We start from the raw sequence: 25,563 nt of genomic DNA, 5'->3' as shown, positions 1-25,563 counted from the left end.
GTCATACTTTAGATTCCACACATAAGTGATATCGTATGGTATTTGTCTTTCTCTTTCTGACTTACTTCACTTAGTATGATAATCTCTAGTTGCATCCATGTTGCTGCAAATGGCATTATTTCATTCTTTTGTATGGCTGTGTAGTATTCCATTGCATATAGGTACCACATCTTCTTTATCCATTCATCTGTCAGTGGACACTTAGGTTGTTTCCATGTCTTGGCTATTGTGAATAGTGATGCTCTGAACATAGGGGTGCATGGATCTTTTTGAATTATAGTTTTCTCCGGATATATGCCTGGGAGTGGGATTGCTGGATCATATGGTAATTCTATTTTTAGTTTTCTGAGGAACCTCCGTACTGTCTTCCAGAATGGCTGCACCACCTTACATTCCCACGAACAGTGTAAGAGGGTTCCTTTTCTCCGCACCCTCTCCAGCATTTGTTATTTGTAGACGTTTTAATGATGGCCATCCTGACTGGTGTGAGGTGGTACCTCGTTATAGTTTTGATTTGCATTTCTCTAATAATTAGCGATGTTGAGCATCTTTTCATGTGCCTATTGGCTATCTGTATTTCTTCTTTGGACAAACGTCTGTTTAGGTCTTCTGCCCATTTTTGGATAGGGTTGTCTGTTTTTTGTTGTTGTTGTTGAGTTGTATGAGCTCTTTATCTTGGAAATCAAGCCCTTGTCGGTCGCATCATTTGCAAATATTTTCTCCTAGTCTTTAGGTTATCTTGTTTGGGGGAAGTTTTGACTAATTGGTTTAGTGTGAAGCACTTAAGCAGCCTGGGTCATAGAAGGTGCTCACTCTATGGCTTTTCCTTCCTCCTCCACATCCTAAGTCTTGCTGGAGAAAATGAGATGACCTTGACAACTGGCTCTGCTTCTATTTTGAGCCTTCAGTAAGGTTTGGCAATGTAGGGTCAGTTGCATTTCCTATTCCCAAAACAATTCCAGCCAGAACCATTCTCCTCGAATGGAAAATGTCTGGAACAGCTGCCCTTATTCTCAACAGAAAACCCAGTTTCCAGTTTTGTTCGGAAGATGGAGACCACACACAGATTGATATGTATCATCCCAGATGTTTTACTTTGCACGCTCAAAGATATATTTATATTACAAACACCTACGTGGTTTGAGCTTTCTTTATAACATACTGGATATGTTTTTCTGAAACTTGTTTTTTCTACTTATCAATACATTATAGACCTTTTTCCCATCCGAGTACATGAGTCACTTTATTCTTTTGCATTGTTGTACTTAATGTTACCTCACTCCATTGCTAATGGACATTTGATTGTTTCCAATTTTTTTGCTATTACAAACAAATGCTGCGGTAAACATCCCGGAACATCTTTATGCACAAAGGGTAATATTCTTATGGGATAAATTTTAGATATGGACTTGAATTGACAGACATGCTCATTTGGACACTACTAAATTACCATCAAAATGTCTCTACCAACAGTGTATGAGAGTCCCCCTTTTCATCAACTTTATATAGGTTTTTCAGTATTTTAAAAATTTTGCCAATCTGATGGATGAAAAAATATCTTATTGTAATTTGTACTTTTCTGGTTACTTTTTATATGACTTTTGGCTCTTTGTATTTTTTCTCCAACCCATCCATTTTTTCCATCTTTACCACCATCACCCCTGGCCAAGCCATCCAACTGGTCTCCCTCCATCCATCCATGCTCCTTTCCAACCCAGTCTCCCTACTGCAGCCAGAGTAATCTTTTCCCAAATGCAAATCTGATCATACCACCACCACACCCCATCTCCCTGCTAGATTAACATCACTTTAGAGGCTTCACTTGCTCTTAGGGAAAAGGTTGACTAAAATCCACAATGTGCCCTATAAAGTATTGCACGGTCAAGTCCTACTTCCCTGCACAGCTTCGTTCGAGACCTCACTCTGTCTCACTCTTTGTGTTCCAGCCACTGTCCTTCTTTCAGTCCCTTGGATATGCCATGAACTTTCCAACCAAAACAAGAAGCAAAAAATAGAATAGAGAGGATAAAAGGCATGGAAGGATCTATCAGGATGATATCTGATTAAGTGGGGTTTTAGAGAAAGTGATATGGAAATGAACTGAAAGGGTAGACATAAAAGAAGTAATAGAAGAAAAATTCCTAGACCTGAAGGGGGAAAAGAGTCAAGTTGCCTTTCATTTTCTCTATTGTTTCTGCTTCCTCCAGGGTTGGCTGTTCAGCTTTTAGTACCAGTGTCCTAGTACTTTTCTTTCATGCTGTTAGTTTTCCCCAAATATCTGGTGGTTTATGGAAGAAGGACTAGGTTAGTTTAGAGAGCTTCTGTGGGTTTCTTTTGCAGTTTTCTGGCCTCATTTTCCCCCCACAGGCCTCTTCTGCTGACTGGGCATGCTTCCTGTGGGCTCGCTGAAGGTAGGTGAGGTACTAGATCTCACTTTACAATGCAGTGGGCGGGCTGGAGACCCCCAGTTGCCATAGTAGGGCCTCAGTAAATATTAGAGGGTGTGTTACAAGGAGTAACATTATTAGTGGCCACTGGTAGAGAATCAGTGGTGAGCAGGCTATCTGCTAGCCTCTGTTATTGGCCCTGGGAAGGGTTTGGGAGGTGTGGCTTCCACTGAAGAGAGTTATAAAGGGAGTGAGCATTATCAGGGTAAACTAGCCCACATTATGGCAAGAAGACAACACAGGGATCTGAGGAAATGCTGGAGGACCCAGAGGGTTTGTTCCCCGAAGAGGTAATTCCTAACCTCAGCCAGGAGTCAGAATTCCCTGGGAAGTTTCTTTAAAGATTCTTGGGCCTCAACTGGCACTTAATGAATAAGAATCTTTCGTAGGGAGTGGATCCTGGCAATCTATATCTCTTTTGTTTGTTTGTTTATGTTTTCTTTTGTTTTTAATTCTTTCTTAATCTACATCTTTTGAAAGCTGCCCACATACCTCTGATAGTAAGCCAGACTTGGAATCTACTGCCCTACAGAATCAGTAGTTCCATCTGGCTGATGATGAAAAGGGTTCTTTGAGGTAGGAGCAGAGCTGGACTGAATAGGAATGAGAAATTGAGAAAGACTAGTAGAAACAGGGTTACTGTTATGATTTCTGCTGCCATTTCTACTTTCATCTTTTACATAGAAAAACACATGAGTTCCAATTGTGTGCACAGTGTTGGTGCCCAGACTGTGGCCCCCTAGCTCAGGCATCCCCATCCCCAGTCCCATCCCTGCCCGGAAGGAAGTGATGCTCTCTGCTGGACCGATCTTGCATTCTTTTACTGCATCCTCAATGACCAGCCTCTTGGGTTTCAGCATCTGCCTTGGTCTCTAGCTCCTTGTGCCTCTCTCATCTTTCATGTTTAGGAAGCTAAATAGGTTCTTCTGACATCCCACTGGCCCTGTCTTCTAACGAAGCAGAAACAGGCCGTATTAGTTAAGGTCCTTTGGGCTGGAAACAACAAAAGTCAACTTGGAATGAGTTATACAGAGAGGGTGGGAGATTTCTTATGAAGATAGGACCACCATTCTCACATAGAACAATTTGGTAGATTTTAAAATGTCCTCTTTGAGTATTCTTGGAATATTTGTTCAACTGTTTTCAGTAGAAAAGCTGATCTCTGCATAGGGGATGGCTGAAGAGTACTCAGTCTCTGCCCTCTTGTCCAAAGCAACTCAACTTTTGGCCCCCTAAGGTTCATACCCACTGGAGAAAACAAAAACCCTGCAGTTAACAGGACACCCTCATCCCTTTTCCTCTTACGAATCTTATAAACAGCCTGATGGGACAGTATTAAGTAAACCCTTTGATAGAGTCTCCCCCTACTGGCTAATCAAAGTATTGCTTCCAACTATGTGTAATAGTCTCTTAGAGAAGTTCAGGTGATCAGAATTTTCTCCATCTTATTACATTTCCAGTGGTGTTTCAACACTCCTTATGGATTATGTGCGCTGATAGGGAGCCTTTTATAGGAACACAAAAATGTCTCGATTCAAAGGGATAATGCCGTGAGACCTCAGGAAGGACTGTTACCAAGAAATGAGGAGTTATTTCTCCTCTCAGCTCTGCAGCTCCGTGTGTTTCTGCTTCATTCTTTGTTCTTTCTGAATGTTATTTTATTCTACTTCTCTGGCCCATGTGGCAGAGAATGGCCACCACTACTCCGGCCTTCAGGTTAATATGTCTTGTTCCAGCAACTTCCAAGTTCCTGGGAGAAAGACAGTGATTGAACCAGCTCAGGTTAGGGCCCTCTTCCAGTCCTCTTAGGGGATGGGGAGACATTCCCATGTGGTACAGGTACATCAGTTCCAGGAGCCCTGCCCTAGGGAACAAGAGCAGATACCCCAAAGTGGGTCCACTAAGGTGGCTCACCCTCCAGGGTAAATATCTTTTCAAAAATCAGAGGGCATTCAACAGGCACATGAAAAGATGCTGAACATCACTAATCATCAGGGAAATGCATATCAAAACCAGAATGAAATATCACCTCACACCTGTCAGAATACCTGTTGTCAAAAAGACAACAAATAATAAATGTTGCTGAGGATGGGAAAAGGGAACACTTGTACACTGTTAGTGGGAATGTCAATTAGTGCAGCCGCTATGGCAAACAGTATGGAGATTCCTTAAAAAGTTAAAAAGAGAACTACCAGATGATATAGCAATTCCACTCCTGGGTATAAATCTGAAGAAAATGAAAACACAAATTCAAAAAGATATATGCACCCCAATTTTCAGAGCAGCATTATTTATAACAGCCAAGATATGGAAACAACCTAAGTAGCCATCAACAGATGAATGGATAAAGGAGATGTGGTACATATACAGTGAAATATTACTCAGCCATAAAAAATGAGATTTTGCCATTTGCAACAACATGGATAGACCTGGAGTGTATATATGCTTAGGGAAGCAAGTCAGACAGAGAAAGACAAATATCATATGCTGTCACTTATACGTGGAATCTAAAAAATAAAACGAATGACTAGAACAGAAACGGACTCATAGATACAGAGACAAACTAGTGGTTACCAGGGGGGGAAAGGCATGGAGGAGGGGCAAGACAGGGCTAAGAGACTGAGAGGTGCCAACCAGTAGGTATAAAATAAATAAGGTACAAGGATGTAATGCACAGCACAGGGAATATAGTCAGTATTTTATAATAACTTTAAATGGAGTATAAAGTATAAAAATATTGAATCACTACGTTGTACACCTGAAGCTAATATAATATTGTAAATCAACGATACTTCAATTAAAAAAATTAACTAGCTACTGTGTAGGGTAGTTGTGAGGATTAAAGGAGTCAATCTATGTAAAGTATTTGGAAAATTCTCTGGCACATGGTTGTCAAATAAATATGCACATACAGTGGACCCTTTTTGACAACAACATAACAGAGGGCATTAACTTTCTGTTCTGTTTTAAAGGGTAAGAAGGCTAGAGAGAGATCCCTCTTCCCAAAAGGTCTTTGTTAGCTCTCACTACGAGTTATAGTGTGTCCTAAATGTAAACTAGAGCACTCCTCATAGCGGAGAAGATTGCTCACAAACAAATGCATACTCATAGCAGAATATATTTCAAGTGCTTATATAAACGGAGCTTACAGGTTGTCAACAAATGTGTCATTCTTCTCTTCCTTGCCTAAATCGATCTGCTCCAGCTCATCAGGAGAGTGTGTCTTTTGAGGTGCGTGCCTTGATGTGGTGCCGGAGGCTCATGGAAACACGTGGTTTGCTTGCCTCTATTGAGGTTGTGATTCCTCCACCACTTTGCTTAGTCAGCCAGGAACAATGCAGATGAGTTTCCTGTTGAATAAGGTCCTAATTGTCAAGCCTTTGCTATACTGAAAGTACAGTACAGTAAAAGGCTTGATCCCAGCAAGAAGTGACACCCCACTTTCTCCCATTGTCCACTTTTTTGTTTGTTTTTCTCATTTCAGACCCACCTTTTGGAGGAACTGCTCGTCGGGGGCTCGTGATGCATGTTGGCACGCAGGCCCTTGGAGGCCCTGTACGTCAGCCTGTGGTCAGGGCTTCCAGTCTCGGAAGGTGGACTGTGTCCACACAAGGAGCTGCAAGACGGTGGCTGAGAGACGCTGCGAGCCGGGGAAGAAACCCTCTTCCTGGTGGCACTGCCTGGGGCCTTCCTGTGATAGTACGTACCCCTCTCAGGTATTGCGACCACCCCGAAGCCTTGTGCAAACCGGACCGCATGGAGCCAACCTTGTCAGGGTCTCATCCGCAGGGCCATTCTGAACGTATGTGGTATCTTGGGACATCAGGAGATTAGCTGCTTTGATGTGGGTGCAACTTGGTGTTCTTTAGAGAAAAACATAGTTGAGTGAGTAGGGTGGACAGTGGCCTTCTAACAAGCACTGGGAGCCTGTCCACAGCCTCTTTCTGCCTTGGAGTTTCAGCCCCTCAGACAAGGCTTCCTTGGATGGGATTGGGCAGGTGTGTAAATGCCCTGAAGTTATGTGGGAAATGTAATCATATATATATTTCTAGGGAGAGGTCCACAGCTTTGATAAGTTTTCCCTGGGGTTCATGACACCCCAGAAGCTAGTGCTGCTGTCAGCACTGGGAGGAGCAGGTGGCCTGAAGGACTGTGACGTGCCCGGAGGGCATCGAGAAGCCACTTGGCCCAGCTAAGAAGTGAGTCCAGGGCACTTCTGACTCCAGTGCCAAGCAGTGGCCCTAACCCAAGCCTAGCTTCTTCGCTTCACTGTGATCTCAGTTTCCGCTTTTCCTAAAATCATGCACTTTTTTTTAAACTAGGTCTCTAATGAGCTATGTGTTAAATGGATATATATATATTTTTTTGCAGCAGGCTGCACAGACACAACTCACTACTGTACGTTTGTAAAGCATCTTAATTTGTGTTCGCTAGACCTCTAGAAACAAAGGTGCTGTCAATTGTGTCAAGAAGGATAAAACTTTGCAGGGGGGTCCTAATGCTGCTGTGAAGATGAAACAAAATGTAAAAGCTCTCTTCCCCATGTAGCTGGCACAAAAACATGTATTTCTTTCCAAAAATCCCTCTAGATTCTACAGTCAGACAGAAGTCGATGCAAAATCACCACTGTTAAAATTTGGGACTGTCATTTCCCCATGGCCGGTTTTTAATTCCAACTCTTTTAAATGATATGTTCCAGGACTAACATAAAATACCGTAGCAGGTACGCCATTGCACTTGGGACCTCGTCGTGTCCTTCTAATCAGGAAATCACCAAGATCACCTGTGCATTGTCAGGAGCTGCCTCTTCCTGTGATTTATAGACTAGTACAGAGTAGGACATCCTGAAGGCTTGAGAAACACGGCAACTGATGACTTCTCTCAGTTTTAGGGTTGCAACAGGTTTATAAGGCATTTACATTTTAGAAGCTCTGGCCAGTAGTTGTTAAGATGTTGGCTCTAATGGCATTTTTATGGACCCTTATGTTGAGTCTGTGAACAGGAGGCAATCACTCTGGACAGGCTTGTGACCCTGACTGATCCAGGCATCCTGGGGCAATGGCATCTTGTCCTTGCTCTTAGAGAACTTAGGGAAGAAAACAGAGTAAACATTGCTGCCATTTTCACAACTACGGAAATCGATCTGTGACCAAATGAGGCATCTTGGAAATTAAAGGAGAGGGAAAGTTAACCTTTTCTACTGATTTTGAAGTATCAAGTACACCAAGTTGATTGTGGAGATTTAATCCGCTGCTCCTGAGGCTGCTGGGAGAGATTTCTCTTTCTCTTCTTGGTTCCCACAGCTCCTGGGATTCAGCTTTGGATTTGGCCCCGCCTCTGCATGTAGGTCGCCTGAGGGCGTCTGTTCTTCGCTCAGACAGGACGGGGTTAAGGGAGCAGCTGATTAGGGAGCTCTAGCTCACTCAGGCTGGGGGGAGGGAGGGGTACAGAGTGTGGGGCCAGCCTGCGGCGGCAGAGGCCGGCATGACATTGCACCAGACTGAGGTGCGCCGTGTGTTCTCCCTGGGAAGTTGTCCCTGGATCACGGGACCCTGGCAGTGCCGGGCTGCACAGGCTCCTGGGAGGGGCGGTGTGGATAGTGAGCTGTGCTTGCACACAGGCTTCTTGGTGGCGGCAGCAGCAGCCTTAGCGTCTCATGCCCGTCTCTGGGGTCCGCGCTGATAGCCGCGGCTTGCGCCCATCTCTGAAGCTCCTTTAAGTGGCGCTCTTAATCCCCTCTCCTCACGCACCAGGAAACAAAGAGGCAAGAAAAAGTCTCTTGTGTCTTCCGCAGCTCCACACTTTTTCCCGGCCTCCCTCCCGGCTAGCTGTGGCGCACTAGCCCCTTCAGGCTGTGTTCACGCCGCCAACCCCAGTCCTCTCCCTGGGATCCGACCGAAGCCCGAGCCTCAGCTCCCAGCCCCCACCCGCCCCGGCAGGTGAGCAGACAAGCCTCTCGGGCTGGTGAGTGCTGGTTGGCACCGATCCTCTATGCGGGAATCTCTCTGCTCTGCCCTCTGAACCCCTGTTGCTACGCTCTCCTCTGTGGCTCCGAAGCTCCCCCCCTCCGCCACCCGCAGTCTCCACCCACGAAGGGGCCTCCTAGTGTGTGGAAACCTTTCCTCCTTCACAGCTCCCTCCCACTGGTGCGGGTCCCGTCCCTATTCTTTTGTCTCTGATTTTTCTTTTGCCCTACCCAGGTACGTGGGGAGTTTCTTGCCTTTTGGGAGGTCTGAGGTCTTCTGCCAGCGTTCAGTAGATGTTTGGTAGGAGTTGTTCCACATGTAGATGTATTTCTGATGTATTTGTGGGGAGGGAGGCGATCTCCACGTCTTACTCTTCCGCCATCTTGAAGCTCCTCCTCATATATATGATTTTAAAATATTTTCTCCCATTCTGTGGGCTGTCCACTTTCTTGATCATGTCCTTCGTAGCAAAAAAAAGTTTTTAATTTTGATGTGCTCCAACTTATTTTTGTTGTTGTTTTAGCTTATGTTTTGGCGTCATATCTAAGAAACCATCTCCTAATCCAAAGCATGAAGATTTATGGCTACATTTTCTTCCAAGAGCTTTATTGTTTTAGCTCTTAAGTTTAGGTCTCTGATAAATTTTGACTTAATTTTTTGTATATGTTGTAGGCTAGGAATCCAAGTTCATTCTTTTGTATGTGACTATTCAGTTGTCCTGCACCATTTGTTGAGGAGATTATTCTTTCCCCATTGAATGGTCTTGTCACCTTTGCAGAAAATCAGTTGACATAGATACATGGATTTATCTCCAGACTTTCAATTCTATTTCATCAATCTATGTGTCTTTGTTATGCTAGTACCACACTGTCTTGATTATTACAGTTTTGTAGTAAGTTTTGAAATTGAGAAGTCTGAGCCCTCCAACTTTGTTCTTTTTCTAGATTATTTTGGCTATTCTGACTCCTATATATTTTCATATGAATCTTAGGATCAGCTTGTCAATTTCTGCAAAGAAGCTGGGATTTTGAAAGGGATTGTGTTGAATCTGTAGATCAGCTTGGGGAGTGCTGTCATCTGAATAATATTAAGTCTTTTGATCCATAAATATAGGATGTCTTTTCATTTATTTAGATCTTCTTTAATGTCTGGAAAAAAACCTTTCTGTAGTTTTATACTACTTATTTTTTTTGAACTAGTCTTCCCTCTATGATGAGCTGCCTTTGAACTTTAAACTCATTTTACATGGGTCTGTTTCTGTACTCTAATTATATTCCATGACTCACGTCTATTCCTGTACTAATGCTGCACTATTTTACTCACAACGGCTTTGTGGCACGCTCTGACATCAGATAAGGAAAGTCTTTCTATACCTCTAGTAATTTGTTTTTCTAAAAATTTCTTGTCCTCACTCATTCTCCCATATGAATGTCAAAATTATCGTAAGTTCCGAAAAAAGAATTCTACTGTAATCTGAATTGGAATTACATGTTTCAGTTCATTTAAAGGAATGGACTGCTCAACTTTTCTGTTACGTGTTTCAATAATGTGTTAAATTTTCCTTATAAGTTCTGTGATGGTTACTTTTATGTGTCATTTCTCACCCATACCTGATCAGGTGAAATTTAATGAGGCTTTCGACTTGGAATCGGTGTTGGAATGGGTTAAGACCTCTGGGGATACTGAGATGGGGTGAGTGTATTTTGCACATGAGAAGGACGTGAATTTTGGGGGGACCAAAGGGCATAATGTTATGGACCCGTTTGTATCCCCTCAAAATTTATATATTGAAGCTCTAACCACCAGTGTGACTGTATTTGGAGATAGGGTCTCTAAGGAGGTTAGAGGTTAAATGAGGCCATAAGGGTGGGGCCTTAATCTGATAGGAATAGTGTCCTTATAAGAAGAGGAAGAGACACCAGAACTCTGTGTGTGTGCACAGAGAACAGACCATGTGAGGATGTAGTTAGAAGGTGGCTGTCCACAAGCCAGAGAGAGAAGTCTGACCAAGACCAACCCTGACAGCACCTTGATTTTGGACTTGTAGCCTCTAGAACTGGGAGAACATACATTTCTGCTGTTTAAGGCACCCAATCTGTGGTTTCCTCTAATGGTGCCCTGCAGGCTAAGACAGGGTCTACTACACATTTCTTAAATTTTTTTCCCAAGTATTTTTTATTATAATAGCATTCAAGGTGGTATTTGGAATACCGGTTCTGAGACTTCTGTGCACATATTACTAGTGTTCCTCTGCTCCTTTTCTTGAAGCCTGCTCTTGTCCCTATTGCCTCAAATCCGTCTATCTTGTAGCTTGTTATTGAGCTGCTGCATTCAAAGGGACCCGACCTTGGTTAACCTTTGTACTGGAAGATAGAGACACTATGATTTCCAAATGCAATCCTTGAGGTCAGATGCATATATTCATTTTAGAGACCAATCAGACTTTTCCCCCAAATTAAAAAAGACAGTATTAGAGACAAGGTGATGATTTGTATGTGTGTGTGTTCTATTATATATTAGTCTCTTAAATCAAACAGAAAACAAAAAGTGGAGCTACAAACCAAAGTTACAATAGTACTAGCTTTTCTCATCGCCCGTCTATCTACTTTTACCAGAGGTCTTTATTTCTTCATAAGGCTTTGAGTTACTGTTCAGGGTCCTTGACTCCAACCTGAAGAACTCCCTGTGGCAGGCAGGTCTGGTGGTTAAGAACTCTGTCAACTCTTGATTAACTGGGACTGTCTTGATTTCTCCCTCATTTTCGAAGGAAAGTTTTGCTAGATATAGGATTCTTGGTTGACGGTTTCTTTCCTTCAACACTTCAAGTACATTGAGCCATGCCATCTGGCCTCCGAGGCTCCTGATGAGAAATCTGCTCATGACCTACCTTCCTGGGAAATCTTCTCTCAGCTTCATAGACTTTCATAATGTACCTTATCGTGTCTTATGCAACAGAACATTTTGTATAGTATCGTGAAGTCAGTTAAGTTGTAACATTATTTTGAGACCAGAATTTAAGGAAAAGGAATTGAATATTTCAAGTGTAGACATGATGAGGTCTTTAAAATTATTACACATTTTCAAACTAGAAATAAAAAGGCCACTGAAGTATCTTACAGATTTTAATTTATAACAAAGTGAATACCAATATCTAATAACACACGTGAAGAAAAATTTCTTTGGGATCCTTTTTCCTAAGTGTAAAGGGGCCTTGAACTCAAAAAGTGAGAAAACCACTGTGGTTTATCCCCAGCTGTGATGGGTCCATTTCTTGCTCTGACCTCAGAGTGCACCACTGTGATGTACTTCACAAAGCCCTATAAAAGAGAAAGCTGGGCCCAGGTTTTTGGTCCTTAGAGCCCAGGAAGCTGCTTTTGGTGACCTGACGGCCTTGGACCTACAGTTAGCTTGTTTTTTCCTTGTTTCTGCCATTTTGTTGATTTTTTTTTCTCTTTCCTCTACTCTTTTTTATTTGTCTCATTTTTCTTTCTACAGTTAGCATAGTCAGTATTGTTGGTATAGTTAGCACAGTTGGTATAGTTAATAGTTTATTAGCATAGTTAGTGTAGTTAGTACTAGTTAGCGCTGTTGGTACAGTTAGCATAGTTAGCGTTGTTAGTAGAGATAGCATACTTAGCACTGTTAGTACAGTTAGCATTGTTAGTTAGCATAGTTAGCATTGCTAGGTAGTGCTGTCAGTCAGTGTAGTTAGCAGATCACCATGATGCAGGGCCTCACAGCCAACTCTGCTGACAAGGAGGCTCATATTGATGACTTCGAGATCCTCCACACCATTGGTGAAGGCATCTTCGGTAAAGTGAAGTTGGCCCGGCACATTCTGACCGGGACACAGATGGCTGTCAAGGTCATTAAGAAAAGGCGTCAGAGCTTCTCAAGTGTCCAGGCACTTTTCCGGGAAGTGTGCAGTATGAAGGCTCTGAATCACCCCAATATTGTAAAACTGCTGGGGGTGATTGACACGGAGGAGACTTTTTTCCTGGTGATGGAGTACCTCAGTGGGGGGGACATGTACCACTATTTGAAGATCCATGGCCGTATGACAGAGGCGGAGGCCCGAGGCCCGTTCCAGCAGCTGGTCTCCGCCCTGCAGCACTGCCACCAGAGGGGCATCGTGCACCGGGACCTGAAGCCACTGAACCTCCTCTTTGATTCCAACATGAATATCAAACTTACAAACTTTGGCCTCAGCAACAAGTGTGATGACACTGGCCTACTGGACACGATCTGCGGCACAGTCCCTTATGCTGCCCCGGAACTCTTGCTGGGGCAGAGGTACAGCAGCCCTGCAGTGGACGTGTGGAGCCTGGGAGTAGTGCTCTACACCATGATAACTGGGTCCCAGCCCTTTGTGGGAAAAGACTTCCAGGAGCTGCGGAAGCAAATCCTACAAGGGCAATACCCCATCCCACCTTATCTGTCTTTGGAGATAAGGGATCTATTACAAAAAATGATTGCCCTCAACCCCAGTGACAGAGGCACCTTACCTGACCTCATGAGGCATCCATGGGTGAACATGGGCCAGAAGGAGCCACTCCAGCCTCCCTGTGAAGAGGACCGGGAGGTGACAATGGTGAGGACTCCGGGCTTGACTTGCGACCAGATCCAGGACACTGGAACAGGCAGTGTGAGCTCCATGAAACCCAAGGTGGGGGTCTCCATCATAACTGTGAAGCCCTTCTCTTCCGGGGACCTCAGTGGCAGTGAACTTGAGCCTTCTCCAAGCCCTGTGGTGTCCTCCCTGCAAACCAGGTGGCTCTACCAGAGAAAAAATGTGCAGCTGCAGGAAGACCAGCAGGCAGGGCAGAAGACCAGTGAGTCTGCCTGTCCCCCACCCAGCCTGGAGTCGAGGACTGCCACTCCCAGCCCAGCCCCCCAGTGTGGCACTGGGACATCCACCTCCAGCAGCAGCAGGATTGGAGCCCCAGAGGGAACCAGCTGCCCCCTGGGTGTGTCCAACACTGGAAGGTCCTCCCACACTGGGCAGCCTGAGAGTGTGTCCTCATCCACTCTCTCTGGCCACAGCCAGAAAAAGCAAGGGGTGGCTGGGAGAATCTGGAACTTTATTTTAAAACATCTTTGTTGCAAGCTGCCCAGCAAGAGGCGTCATAATAAAGTGAGCCCATGTGAACCCCATGGATGACCGAGGCAGGAAGGTCAGGCCGCCGCGCTCCCTGGGGCCCGGTCCGGTGGAAGATGAGTGTGTTCTCTGCACGGCCTTCAGAAGCATCGTATCCAAGACCCTGGCCAGCTCAGAGGATGATCTGGAGCAGCCCGGGCGACCGAAAGCGAGGCCACCGTGGCTGCAGGTCTGCCCCTCAACCCCCACCTGGGTGAAACTTCAGAGACTGGACTGTCATTCCTGGGGCACGTCTCCCCTCCCCTACTCTTCTGTCTTCCGTGTTGGTGGGGGAGGGGGATAGTTCTTGTTCCAAGAACTCCTTGGTTCTTCCAATTCTAGTTAGTAAACTTGATGCTCCAGAAAGATGTATCACACTCTGCTTTGCATCGTCCCTGCACAGAATTGGGGCTGTGCATTTTCCAGTTAGACAGTGTGTAGCCATGTAGTGCTTGGAGTTAATCAGAACAACTAAAGGGAAAAATGACCTAAGAGAATTAGCACAATGACTCCCAACAGCAACAACTGCTGCACTGCAGGGCAGAAATGCAGAAAGTGTGTATTACTTTCCTGCACTAACACTACCGAACATTTTCAGAAGGGCCGAGGGGAACTTTTGGTCCCTGCGGCCTGTGTTAATTACAACAGAGAGGCCCATTAATAGGATAACAGGGTCCCGTGGACCAGCCTGTGCGCGGTGTGGTAAGGTCCCTGTGCAGCTGAGTTTCATGACTGTCGTGCAGCAGTTGGGCTCTCCTGTTCCCCTGTGCGGAGGGGCCCTGATGCATGGATTTAGTTTAGTTTAGTTTAGGTTTTTGATGTGCACCATTTTAAAAGTCTTTATCGAATATGTTACAATATTGCTTCCGTATTATGTTTTGGTTGTTTGGCCGCGAGGCATGTGGGATCTTAGTCCCCGACTAGGGATCGAACCTGCACCCCCTGCACTGGAAGGCGAAGTCTTAACCACTGGACCACCAGGGAAGTCTCTTTTTTAATTTTAGTTTTTTGATGCATGGGTTTCATCACAGGGAGTGGATGATTATACTAGATGATCATACTATCAAAACACTAGATTTGTCAGCGTTACCTGGTTCCCTGGTTCAATAAGCCCTTGAACACACGGGTGACTGGAGCAGGGTCTTCTTCCCAGAGGCCTCTCTCTGGGGGCACATGCTCTTGGAGGCATCACCTGCACAGTTCCATTGGCTCTCGTGCGCTTACAGGTCACTTGCTGACTGCGCAATCCTTCACCGCGAGACACAGAGCACTCTGACCACGTGCCTGTGAACCACCTAAGAACAAAAACTACAGGAGCTTAGTAAGGACTGGTAGGACAGATCCTACAGGAAGTGCCTTCCAAAGGAAAAATCGATCCTAACATGATGACTGTTTCAGGGCCCTCACACGTCTCTCTGGGAATGGGCAGCAGCACAGATAACTCCCAGCCATATGCTCAGATTTGCTTTTACTCAGAGAAGCAACAGAATCACCACGTAGAGACAACCAATATAGGGGTGGGATAGAGCCGTCTTCAAGTATGTAAGGAGCCATGACCTGTGTGGCTTCATAGAGTAGAGCTAGGGCAAAATTAGGTGGAAACTTCAAAAAGGTGGATTTCAACTCACTGAAACCAAAGGGAAGAAAATATTACTAAAGCACCTATGTGCTCTTTGTGCTCTGAGATATTTGCATGTTTTCTTATGTAATTGTCATCTTGTTCCCCTTCTTGCAATGAAGACAGCGATGTCCACAGGGTTAAATAGCTATGGTCACATAACTAACATGCCAACAAAGCTGGGACTGCTTCTAGATTTATCTGGCCCTAAAGTTCATAATGATTATAGGAGACTGAACTTGGAAGTGGACACCTTGGAGATATTGGGTGCTCTGTCACTCAAGATGTTTGAGCTGCCACCAGGATACTGCAGAGTAGGGGTTCCTAACCTGAGCCCCATGGTTCTCCAAGGGAACCATGGACTTGGATGGGCAAAGGATTACATCTTCATTGTCACTAAGCTCTAACGGCAATTGAGTGTTGCCTTCAATTGTAAAAATGCAGGCCACAACATATAGTAGTAGTAGCAATACCTGTGATTTTGTTAGCAATAGAAATCACAGCTGTTTTCACATGAAATGAAAATTGTGGCAGGCATCCAAAACAGCAGTTACATTCATCACCATTTCAAAATCAATTGTACTACCAAATCCTATTATTTAGTGTGTTAATAGAGAAGCAAATTTACTACTACATCACACATTTAAAACTACTTCAGTAACTATATTTCAATATAATTAATTGGCTTCCTTTTTAAGCAAGTATATTTTATTTTATAGATTTAAAACCCTTGTTTGAGAAGGGAGCCATAGGCTTCTCTAGACTACGAGGGGTCTGTGGCACTGAAATGTGAAGGACCCCTGATGTAGAGGGATCTAGGGTTAGATGACCTCTACTGTTTCTTCTAGGTATGAAAGTGTATGACTCTGTTTTTTCTAGGAGTGGCTAAAGGCTTGAGAGTACTTAATAAATAAGGATAAATTTCCCAATGTGAATTCTCACCTTGTGAGAATCACGAATTGACATAAACCAGTTTTCTTGGATCAAATTCCTCCTAGTTATTCTAGCATCAGTTTGCTGCTTCCTGAGGGACAGATGACTCTTGCACAAGCTCTTCCTTTGAAGGATAGGAAGAGCTCATGCAAGAGTCAAGGTGCCTACAGCACTGGAAGACAGGTCAAGGTGCCTACGGTATCCACGGCTCTTCTAAGAACGTGTTCCGAGTCACCTCTTTTGTTTCATGGTGTGACCATGCCTCCCACTTCTCCTCCAAGGCACAGATCATGGATCCGGGGTGGGCATTTGCACAGGGCAGTGAGCTGTACAACATTATGTACACCTCCGATTCCTCCTCAGTAAAATGAGGTTGATAATAGTGTCTGCCTCACAGGTTTGTCCTCAGTAAGTGCTACTACTGTTTGGTTTTTGTCTTGGTTTGGTTTTTTGTTTGTTTTTACTGTGAATTTTGGCATTGTGAGCTAAAATATTGCCTGCCATATCAGTAAACAAAGGATGTTGCAGCCATCAAGCCATCACATTACGGCCGCCCTGATGGTGCACCACCCCGAGGAGACTCAGGATGAGAAAGCACAGGACACTGGCCCCAGATAGTGGAGGTGCACATCAAAGGAATGATTTCGGTAAGCCCAGACTCTTGCATCTTCCCATACAGACAAAGGCGCTAAATTCCTTAACTTGAGATAGCTGGTTTTCTTTAATTAACAGTAATCTTTTGATGTTCCAACTACCTGGTCTTTTGTTGCAAAAACTCCCATATATCTTGGCTCCCCAATCCCCGCCTTGCCACTTCAGAACAGTTTCTCAGCATTATCTGCGATGCTATGTCCCAAGCTTGAAGTCCTCAGAATGTCTGTCAAATAAAACATACCTCTCGACTTTTAGGTTGTGCAGTATTTTCAGTCGACGGCATCATTGGTCAATTATCTGCTAGGGACTATGCTATTCAATCATTCATTCATTCTTTTAACAAATATTTTTAGAGAGTGTGCAATGGGGAATCGCTGTGCTGAGTGCTGGGGATAACTTGTTAAACACACCAGCTGTGGATTTGTTCTCATAGAACTGATGGTCCAGTACGTGGGCAAGACAGGCAGATTGTGGTAAGAGCTGTGCAGAAGAATGACACGGAAATAGAAAAACATACAGCACAGGGGTCTGGGTGAGTTTGGGGACTAGAAGGTTTCCCTGAAAATAGATGAATAGGAATAACTAAGTGAAACGAGAGTAAGCAGTATGTGCAAAGGCCCCGAGTCAGGAGACAGAACGGTGTATCGAAGGGACGAAAGAGACTATTGTGGATGGAGATCCAATAACCAGGCTGGGAGAGACAGCAATGAGGCAGAAAGGCAGCCTGAGACCCAAGCACGGAGGGACTTTTATTCTTTCACTCACGTATTCGGTCAGGCAGCAAATAGGTACTGGGCCCTTACTATGTGCAAGGCATTATTTTAGACATTGGGGGACAAAATGAACAAGATAGACACAGTCCCTATGCCAGGAACTTTGACCTTTGTCCTAAGAACAATGGGAAGGCAGGGACGGGTTTGTTTTTTTTTTTAACATCTTTATTGGAGTATAACTGCTTTACAATGCTGTGTTCATTTCTGCTTTATAACAAAGTGAATCAGCTATACGTATACATATATCCCCATATCTCCTCCCTCTTGCGTCTCTCTCCCACCCTCCCTATCCCACCCCTCTCGGTGGTCACAAAGCACCGAGCTGATCTCCCTGTGCTATGCGGCTGCTTCCCACTAGATATCTGTTTTACATTGGGTAGTGGATATATGTCCATGCCACTCTCTCAGTTCGTCCCAGCTTACCCTTCCCCCTTCCTGTGTCCTCAAGTCCATTCTCTAAGTCTGCATCTTTATTCCTGTCCTGCCCGTAGTTTCTTCAGATCCATTTTTTTTGTTTTCTTTAGATTCCATATATATGTGTTAGCATACGGTATTTGTTTTTCCCTTTCTGACTTACTTCACTCTGTATGACAGACTCTAGGTCCATCCACTTCACTACAAATAACTCAGTTTCGTTCCTTTTTATGGCTGAGTCATATTCCATTGTATATAGGTGCCACATCTTCTTTATGCATTCATCTGTTGATGGACACTTAGGTTGCTTCCATGTCCTGGCTATTGTAAACAAAGCTGCAGTGAACATTGTGGTACAGGACTCTGTTTGAACTATGGTTTTCTCAGGGTATATGCCCTGTAGTGGGATTGCTGGCTCGTACGGTAGTTCTATTGTTAGTTTTTTAAGGAACCTCCATACTGTTCTCCATAGTGGCTGTATCAATATACATTCTCACCAACAGTGCAAGAGGGTTCCCTTTTCAACAGAGGAGCATCGTGATGAGTTTGTGTTTTGGGTTTTTTTTAAGTTTTTTTTTTAATGTGAACCATTTTTAAAGTCTTTATTGAATCTGTTACAATATTGCTTCAGTTTTATGTTTTGGTTTTTTGGCCGCGAGGCATGTGGGACCTTAGCTCCCCGACCAGGGATCGAACCCACACCCCCCTGCATTGGAAGGCAAAGTCTTACCCACTGGACTGCCAGGGAAGTCCCATGAGTTTGTGTTTTCAAAGATGGTTCTGCTTATACATTGGACAAGGCACTCTAGAAAGGAGACAAAACTCAGGAGACTCCTGGAGTGGTCCTAGTGAGGAATGATGGTGGCTTGGACTCCATTGGTAACAGTGGGAAACTGACAAGAACGGATGGAAGTGAGAGGAAGGGGGGAGTTTAGGATGCTGTCAATGTGATCTGGAACATTTGGGACGGATCAGATTTGGTGGAGATCATGAGTTTGACTTTGGACATTTTAAAAACCATTGATTTGTGTTTTCTGTGACACAGAAAGGTTATTAATGGTTGTACCCCTGGGGGTAGAGTCTAAGGAACTGTGCTTTTAGCTAGTGCCTCTCATGATCTGGCCCACTCACTGCCTTATCTCCTGGGTAAACCCATGAAATCAGCTTCACTGTGCTCTTAAGGTACATTGTGAGTGCAGGAAACAGATTTGGGTAGCAATTAAGAGCACAAGCTGTGAAATCAGACTATCTCAATTTGAATTCTGGCCCTTGTAACTGTGCAGCCTAGGGGAGTTGTGCCATCTGTAAAATAGAAAATGAACGACATCGACCTCATATGTGACTGTGAAGTGAGCCACATAAAGAACTTAGCAGAGTGCCTTGTATGGTACATGCTAAACAAATCATAGTGGTCGAGTTATTAAATCCAAGTGACTGGGCATTTTAAAACAAGCCAAAACCTGGTACTGATGAGATGACTACACATACCTCGAGGGGCAGTCCCAGATGTTACAGGGCTGGAACCCAGCCAGCGGCTTCTGGAGGTGCTCACAGAAGGCCTCACTCACTTCCTGCCCGTTGGCCATTACACACTGGGGTCTCTGAACTCGGGCTCCCAAGTGGCCGCAAGTGGCAGAACACTGTGTCCAGCTACCAAGCTCCCAGAAAGTCTCTGCGGAAAGAAAATGAATGTCATGACAGATGAGAAATGATGAGGGGCTGGAGACAACCCGGCCAAAGACCACCGCCAGCTGTTTTTCTGCTTAGCTGCCTGTCTGGTGCTCTGAGTAGCACACCGAGAATAAGCCATCATACAGTGCTAGGGAGTCCTTTAAATCTCCTTTTCCCTCAACTAGCTTATTGTAATAACTGGTGGGAATGGCAGCCAGAATGGGGCCCTTGGACCACAGCCTGGGAGAGGGGCTATTGCAGAGCAGCTGGATCTGGCAGAAAAACCCCAGAGAGAAGGAGGAGGTATCCTGTGCAGTGCGCTGGCTCCTCCGGACTCTCCAAGCAGAGCCAACAGGACAAGAGTGGAGGGTCTCTCAGGGGATGCCCTAATGGGTTCTATTTCTCCAAAGGGGATCAGGCCGAGAAATGAAAGATGTTTAGCAGGGAGCAGGGATTAAGCAGAAATGTTAAAGTTGCATTTCAATTCTATTCTTACTTTTCCATTAATTCTGAATCTAAGCTTCAGATTAGTCCTTCAACTGCGTACATAATTTGTCCTGGAGACATCTGGAAAGGTGAAAATGGGAGTTTCCTTTAGAAACGTTGAAGCTGACCCCCTCCAATAATTATAGCGGATTTTTCTTTAATCCCCATTCCAAGCAGCCTTTCCCTTCCCTTTTGACACTTGGTAAAAAGATGAGGTAGGACACGATGATGACACATTTGTGTATGATCACAGAAAGTGCCAGATTTCTTGTAATAATCACAAGTAATTGATAGCTACCAGCTGTGCCCACAGGCTCCCTCACAGAAGGACAGATTTCTTTAACTGAATTGTTTTCCCGGTTTTCCTTTTGATTTTGGAATTTTTGTCCTAAGTTGCATATGGTATCATTTGCAAAGGAGAAGAGAATATATTTTTAGTTGCCCCCCGGATTACAGTTTATTTTATACAAATTTTAAAAATAGCTAAGTTTATTGAGAATTTTCCAGGTGATAGGTACTGAGTTAAACACTTTAAAATCAATTTTCCATTTAATCCTTATGGCCATGTTGTGAATTAGATTAGTTTTACTTGCAGAGGTGGACACTTAAAAAAGCTAAGTGACTTTCCCAAGGTCCTTCAGCTGGATTGGAGCCCAGTGTGTCTGTCCCCAAACCTAACTCTTTCTAGTCTGTCACATTTCACAAAGACACCTTGATGATTCAAGGCAGGACACACGTGCATTTCTTTAAAAAAAAATATGTATTTTTTTAACTGAGGTATAATTCATACACAATAAAATGCTCAGATATGAGGCATGTGGTTCTATGAGTTTTCACAATTGTATGCACTTATGTAACCATGATCCAAAGCAAGGTATATAACATTTCATCACCCCTAAAATTTCCTCCTGCCTCTTTTGTAATCAATTTCCCTCTCCTCCAGGCAACAACTTCTTCATTTCCATTAATATACATCAGTACTATCTGTTCTCGGACTTCATACGATACGTACTCTTGTGTGTTTGGCTTTTTTTGCTTAACATAATGTTTTTGAGATAGACCCATATTGTCCTGTATATCAGTCATTCATTCTTTTATTTTTATTGCTGAATAATATTTCATTGTATGAATACACCCATAAAGTTACACCTTATTCTCATAAACATTTCTGATTTTCTTAACTCTACCTCTCTCCCTTGGCCTCCTAAAGAGTTTTGCAAGCTGGAAATACCTAGATTAGGTTCTTGTGACCAAGTATTGATATGCGTGGAAAAAAATATTTGTGAAAGAAGACAAATGAAAGAATTGATTGCACTGTTCTTAGCAAATCTTCCCTCTATTAATATTTACCAAGTTAGCAATTGTTTTGCAACTAGAAAACCAATGTCTGCATTACCACAAATAATGATGCAGATTTGAGATATGACCTTTGTGGGCTTCCTCAGGAGTGAATTTTTTTAAAAAAAGTTCAATATGGAAGGAAAAAGTTGAACCCCAGAAGGTTGAGGGGGAAGGGAAAAGCTGGCTGGACGCCTAGGAATAATTTTACTTATTGCAAAGTGCAAAACATGGAGGGTCTTTTAACTAAATCCTTTTCTTAGCACATGCCTTACCACCAGCAAATCCCCCAAAAAAGCCCAAATCCTAGACCTGAAGGTAGGGGTTTTCTTGTTGGCCCATTACTGTTGGTTCCAGTGTTGGATGCCTGGAGCATATGCTGTTTATGGTCCTTGGGAAATAAAAGTTTACTGCCTGACTGTCTTTGTTCTGAGAAAAAAAAAAGGAACACTTGTTTACCAATTAGAAGTTATCTAATTCTTGTTCCATCTTGGGTGTTCTGAAAGACGACAACTCCTGGGAAATAATTCCTTTGCAATAGAATGCTCTGTCCCAGGACATCAGGCTCACACAGATCTGGGAGCTATGTGTGGGGCTGGGTGTGCGGAGTGCCACAGGGGCTTAGCTAGAGTTCTTAACTACGCTAACATGTAGCATCTCTGCATGTTTTCAGGGTTTACAGCCTAACTAACAAGGTAGGAAAAAATACATTCACCAGAATTCCAAAAGGGACTGGAGGAAGCAGCTGGGGCTTATAGGGCTCTTCCCCTCCAGACAGCTTTGGGAACAGAAGAAGGGGTGATGTTTTACAGGGCACCTCACATGGTGAGGAGCGCATGAGTGTAAGAGCAGAAGGATGGTGGAGGAATGCTGTGTATTGTGTGATGTAAGACATTCTTGATTCCTCAGTCATGTGACCAGAGTCACGAGCTGCTTGACTGGAGAGACTTCTGAGAGAAGAGGCGTGCAGGGCAGAACTGAGACACCCACACAGACTCATGAGTGGACAGGGGGAGAGGCAAGGAATAAGGCTGGGACTTCTCAAGGAGCTTGGGGAAGGCACTCGAGAATCAGACAGGTTAAGCTACCCCATTTGTTGACAATCTTCCATATTAAGATCCTAGAGGACCACAGAGGCTCTTTGAGAAGGGCCACATGGAGGTACACCAGTGCCTTTCTGATCAGCACTGAGAGTCAAGCAGGGCAGTATGGAGAACACTGAAAGAGATGACTATATATTTGGGCTCTAGTAAAAACTTTCTTTTTCTTTTTTTTTTAATAAGTTTATTTCTTTATTCATTTATTTTTGGCTGTGTTGGGTCTTCGTTGCTGTGCACGGACTTTCTCTAGTTGTGGCGAGTGGGGGCTACTCTTCGTTGTGGTGCGCGGGCTTCTCATGGCGATGGCCTCTCTTTTTGCGGAGCACAGGCTCTAGGCACGCGGGCTTCAGTAGTTGTGGCATGTGGGCTTAGTAGTTGTGGCTCACGGGCTTAGTTGCTCTGCGGCATGCGGGATCTTCCCGGACCAGAGATCGAACCCATGTCCCCTGCATTGGCAGGCGGATTCTCAACCACTGCGCCACCAGAGAATTCCTCTAGTACAAACTTTCAATGAGTAGCAGGTTTCCTCATTTATACAACGGGATAAAAGATTACTGCCCCTAACACTGTGCTATTGTAAATATCTAAAGAGTTCATGAACATCAAAGTGCTTTGTGCATGACACCTATTCCAACTCCCCATCTATTTATGTCTCTGGGCTCCTCTAACTGCCAACAAGAAAAGCCATGGAGAAAGCTCTTTCCATCATCCGCTTAGTTTGGCAGTGGATTCTATAATCTCATACCAGTTCTGCCAGTGACTCAGTTTTATTCGTTTATGAAACACTTATTTAATACTTACACCTGTGTTAGGTGCTGGAGATACAAAGGACAATAATAAATGATCCCTAATGTCAGTCTAACTGACTTCTGTGATTAACTCTCAATCACTTCCAAACTCTGGGGGGGAAAGAGGAGTATTATTTATTGAGTCCTCAAACCCCTGCAACTTAAAGCTCATTCTGGTGACAAGACTTCCGTGAGCTCCAGATCTTATCCCTGACAGACAGCAGCAGAAGAAGCCAGCTTATCACCCTGTGCCGGGGGCTCACTGCAATGACCTTCCCCAAATTACAATACTGACCCCACTACAAGGTGTCTTAAGACTCAATTGATTAGTATTTGTTGAGCACCTACTGTGTGCCTCATACTCTATTATATTCTTAGGACTGCAAAAGAAACATTAGACATGGTCTGTACCATTAAGGGACCCACAGTTTAGCTGAGGAGACACAAATGAAAGAGGAAACAATTGGAGACCAATGTGTGTTAGGACTTAGGGACCAAGGGGTGAGACCACAGAAAGGAGAGGTCCAAAAAAATCAGAGAAGGATTCACACGGGAAATAGGAATTCAGTTGGCCCTACAGGATGGGAGGTATTGGGGCAACATGATAAAGGCAGTGAGCAGTATGAGGGCAATGAGCACTTTTCCTGGGTAAGCAATATGAATGGAAGCCACACTTCCAGGGAAGCAGCGTGGGGTGTGTGTGTGGAGGGGGGTTTGGAACACAGGGCAGGAAACCATGTTGCCTAGAACAGAGTTTAGTGCTAGCTTACAGTGGAGGTCAGGGAAAAGAATTAAGCAGATGTAAAGGCAGAATATGAAGGATCTTGATTCGGGGCAGAAAGTTTATATCCCAATGTCGGTTCTTAGGCAGAGAAGGAGCAGCAAGAAAGTCACAGCCTTCTAAGAGAAGAACTGGTAAGACAGAGTATTAGATTTAGTGCTCGTTTGTAAGTGGGCAGTGGCAGCAATAGTTAAAACCATTTAATGTCCACTTGTTTACTCCTCGACCCCAGAATCAACAAAACCAGGTCCTACTTTGTACATATTATAGGAAGCACTTGAAGGACAACAGGAATTTGACGCTTACCCAGCAAGTGGAGGATGGATGATGCCATCGCCTTTCCAAGAGCATTGGTGGCTGTACAGATGTAGGTTCCTTCACTTTCAAGGGAAACATTCTGCAACAACAGGGATCCATTGAAAAGCAAGGAAATATTGTCACTCAGAGATCCTCCTTTCTTCAACCAAGTTATATTAGGTTGAGGGACACCTTTGGAAGAAAAACAAATATGACAAAGACAAATTCCTTTAAGAATAGGGCCACAGGACCATATGCAAATACCATTTAGCATTTTGACCACAGGTCAGGAAATGGGTTTAATCACATATAATAAGAAAAACGGCTCCTTCTATTTCTATAGCTCCTCTATGGCAGGTGGGGAATGCTGCTGAAGCAAAGGGCTTTGGTCTACTGAGCACCAGGTTGGTTTATGTATATAAGTCAAGGAATAGGAGCCAAAGAGGGTGGGCTTGCTCTGTATTGGGAAGGGAGAGAAATTTTGAAGTTGAGTGGGGGTAACGGGAGAGTGGTTGGAACAGAGGAGCTGATCAAGCCAGATGAATGTGGAGGCAGAGACACAGAGAGGAATTCCTAGCAGTGGGTTGTCACAAAGAAGCCTTTTGGAAACAAAAATATCGAATATGGATGTTTAAGTTGTTCGCTGTGCAAAAGGCAATGCAACGTTCCTCCCTTCAGGCAGAATACAAAATCTTTAGGGAAGTAGATTTTGTTCATCCATGCTTTTGTGAAAGAGGATAATTTCAGGGAACAAAAAGAAGTGTTGCATTTTAAGTTTGGGTCAACGTAGGGGTGAGCAGACTGTAAGCGACATCTCTGGACACAGAGAGAAGCGTGAGGAACTGAAGGAATTTCTTCCCCCACATCTTGAGAAGTCTTGCCAGTTTACTGGGCTGTGGGACGTGAAACTAAGAGGAATCTCATTTCGTTCTTAAGAGCTGGGGCAGCCTCCGGTGATCCAGCAGGGTTACTGGTTTTGAGGATGTCCTTTCTTCCTGCAATGCTCTGGCTAGAGAGGCTATGGCAGACATGGCAAGGCTTTCTGACAAGAAAGAGATGTCATCGCTCTAGTCATGACATCTGCAATGCACCTTACAAGGGGCAAAACACATGCTCCATGAACACTGAGACACTTTGATTCTCACGGTTATTCCCAACTC

The 25,563-nt window shown here is 44.1% G+C and overlaps 1 protein-coding gene across 5 annotated transcripts in view; it reads left to right on the top strand.

Moving 5' to 3' along the window:
- The window catches only part of LOC133083891 (elongation factor-like GTPase 1), a 77,398-nt gene that overhangs the window by 25,901 nt on the left and 25,934 nt on the right, over window positions 1–25,563 (top strand). For 2 of the 5 annotated variants that reach the window (XR_009699325.1, XR_009699324.1), the window contains exon 7: window positions 5,932–6,163. Coding sequence is in view for 1 of the 5 variants with exons in the window: in XM_061179828.1 (XP_061035811.1) it covers window positions 5,932–5,970 (39 nt within the window). In the remaining 4 variants the exon portion in view is untranslated. Of the gene's footprint in view, window positions 1–5,931; window positions 7,872–8,241; window positions 8,991–16,629; window positions 16,988–25,563 lie in introns of those variants that run through there. The other 3 variants (XR_009699326.1, XR_009699327.1, XM_061179828.1) reach the window with 3 other exon arrangements.

This window comes from Eubalaena glacialis, chromosome 2 (genome assembly GCF_028564815.1).
Source record: "Eubalaena glacialis isolate mEubGla1 chromosome 2, mEubGla1.1.hap2.+ XY, whole genome shotgun sequence".
Classification (NCBI taxonomy): Eukaryota; Metazoa; Chordata; class Mammalia; order Artiodactyla; family Balaenidae; genus Eubalaena; species Eubalaena glacialis.
The sequence above is the reverse complement of the archived record's forward strand: the minus strand, read 5'-3'. Positions and strand labels throughout refer to the sequence as shown.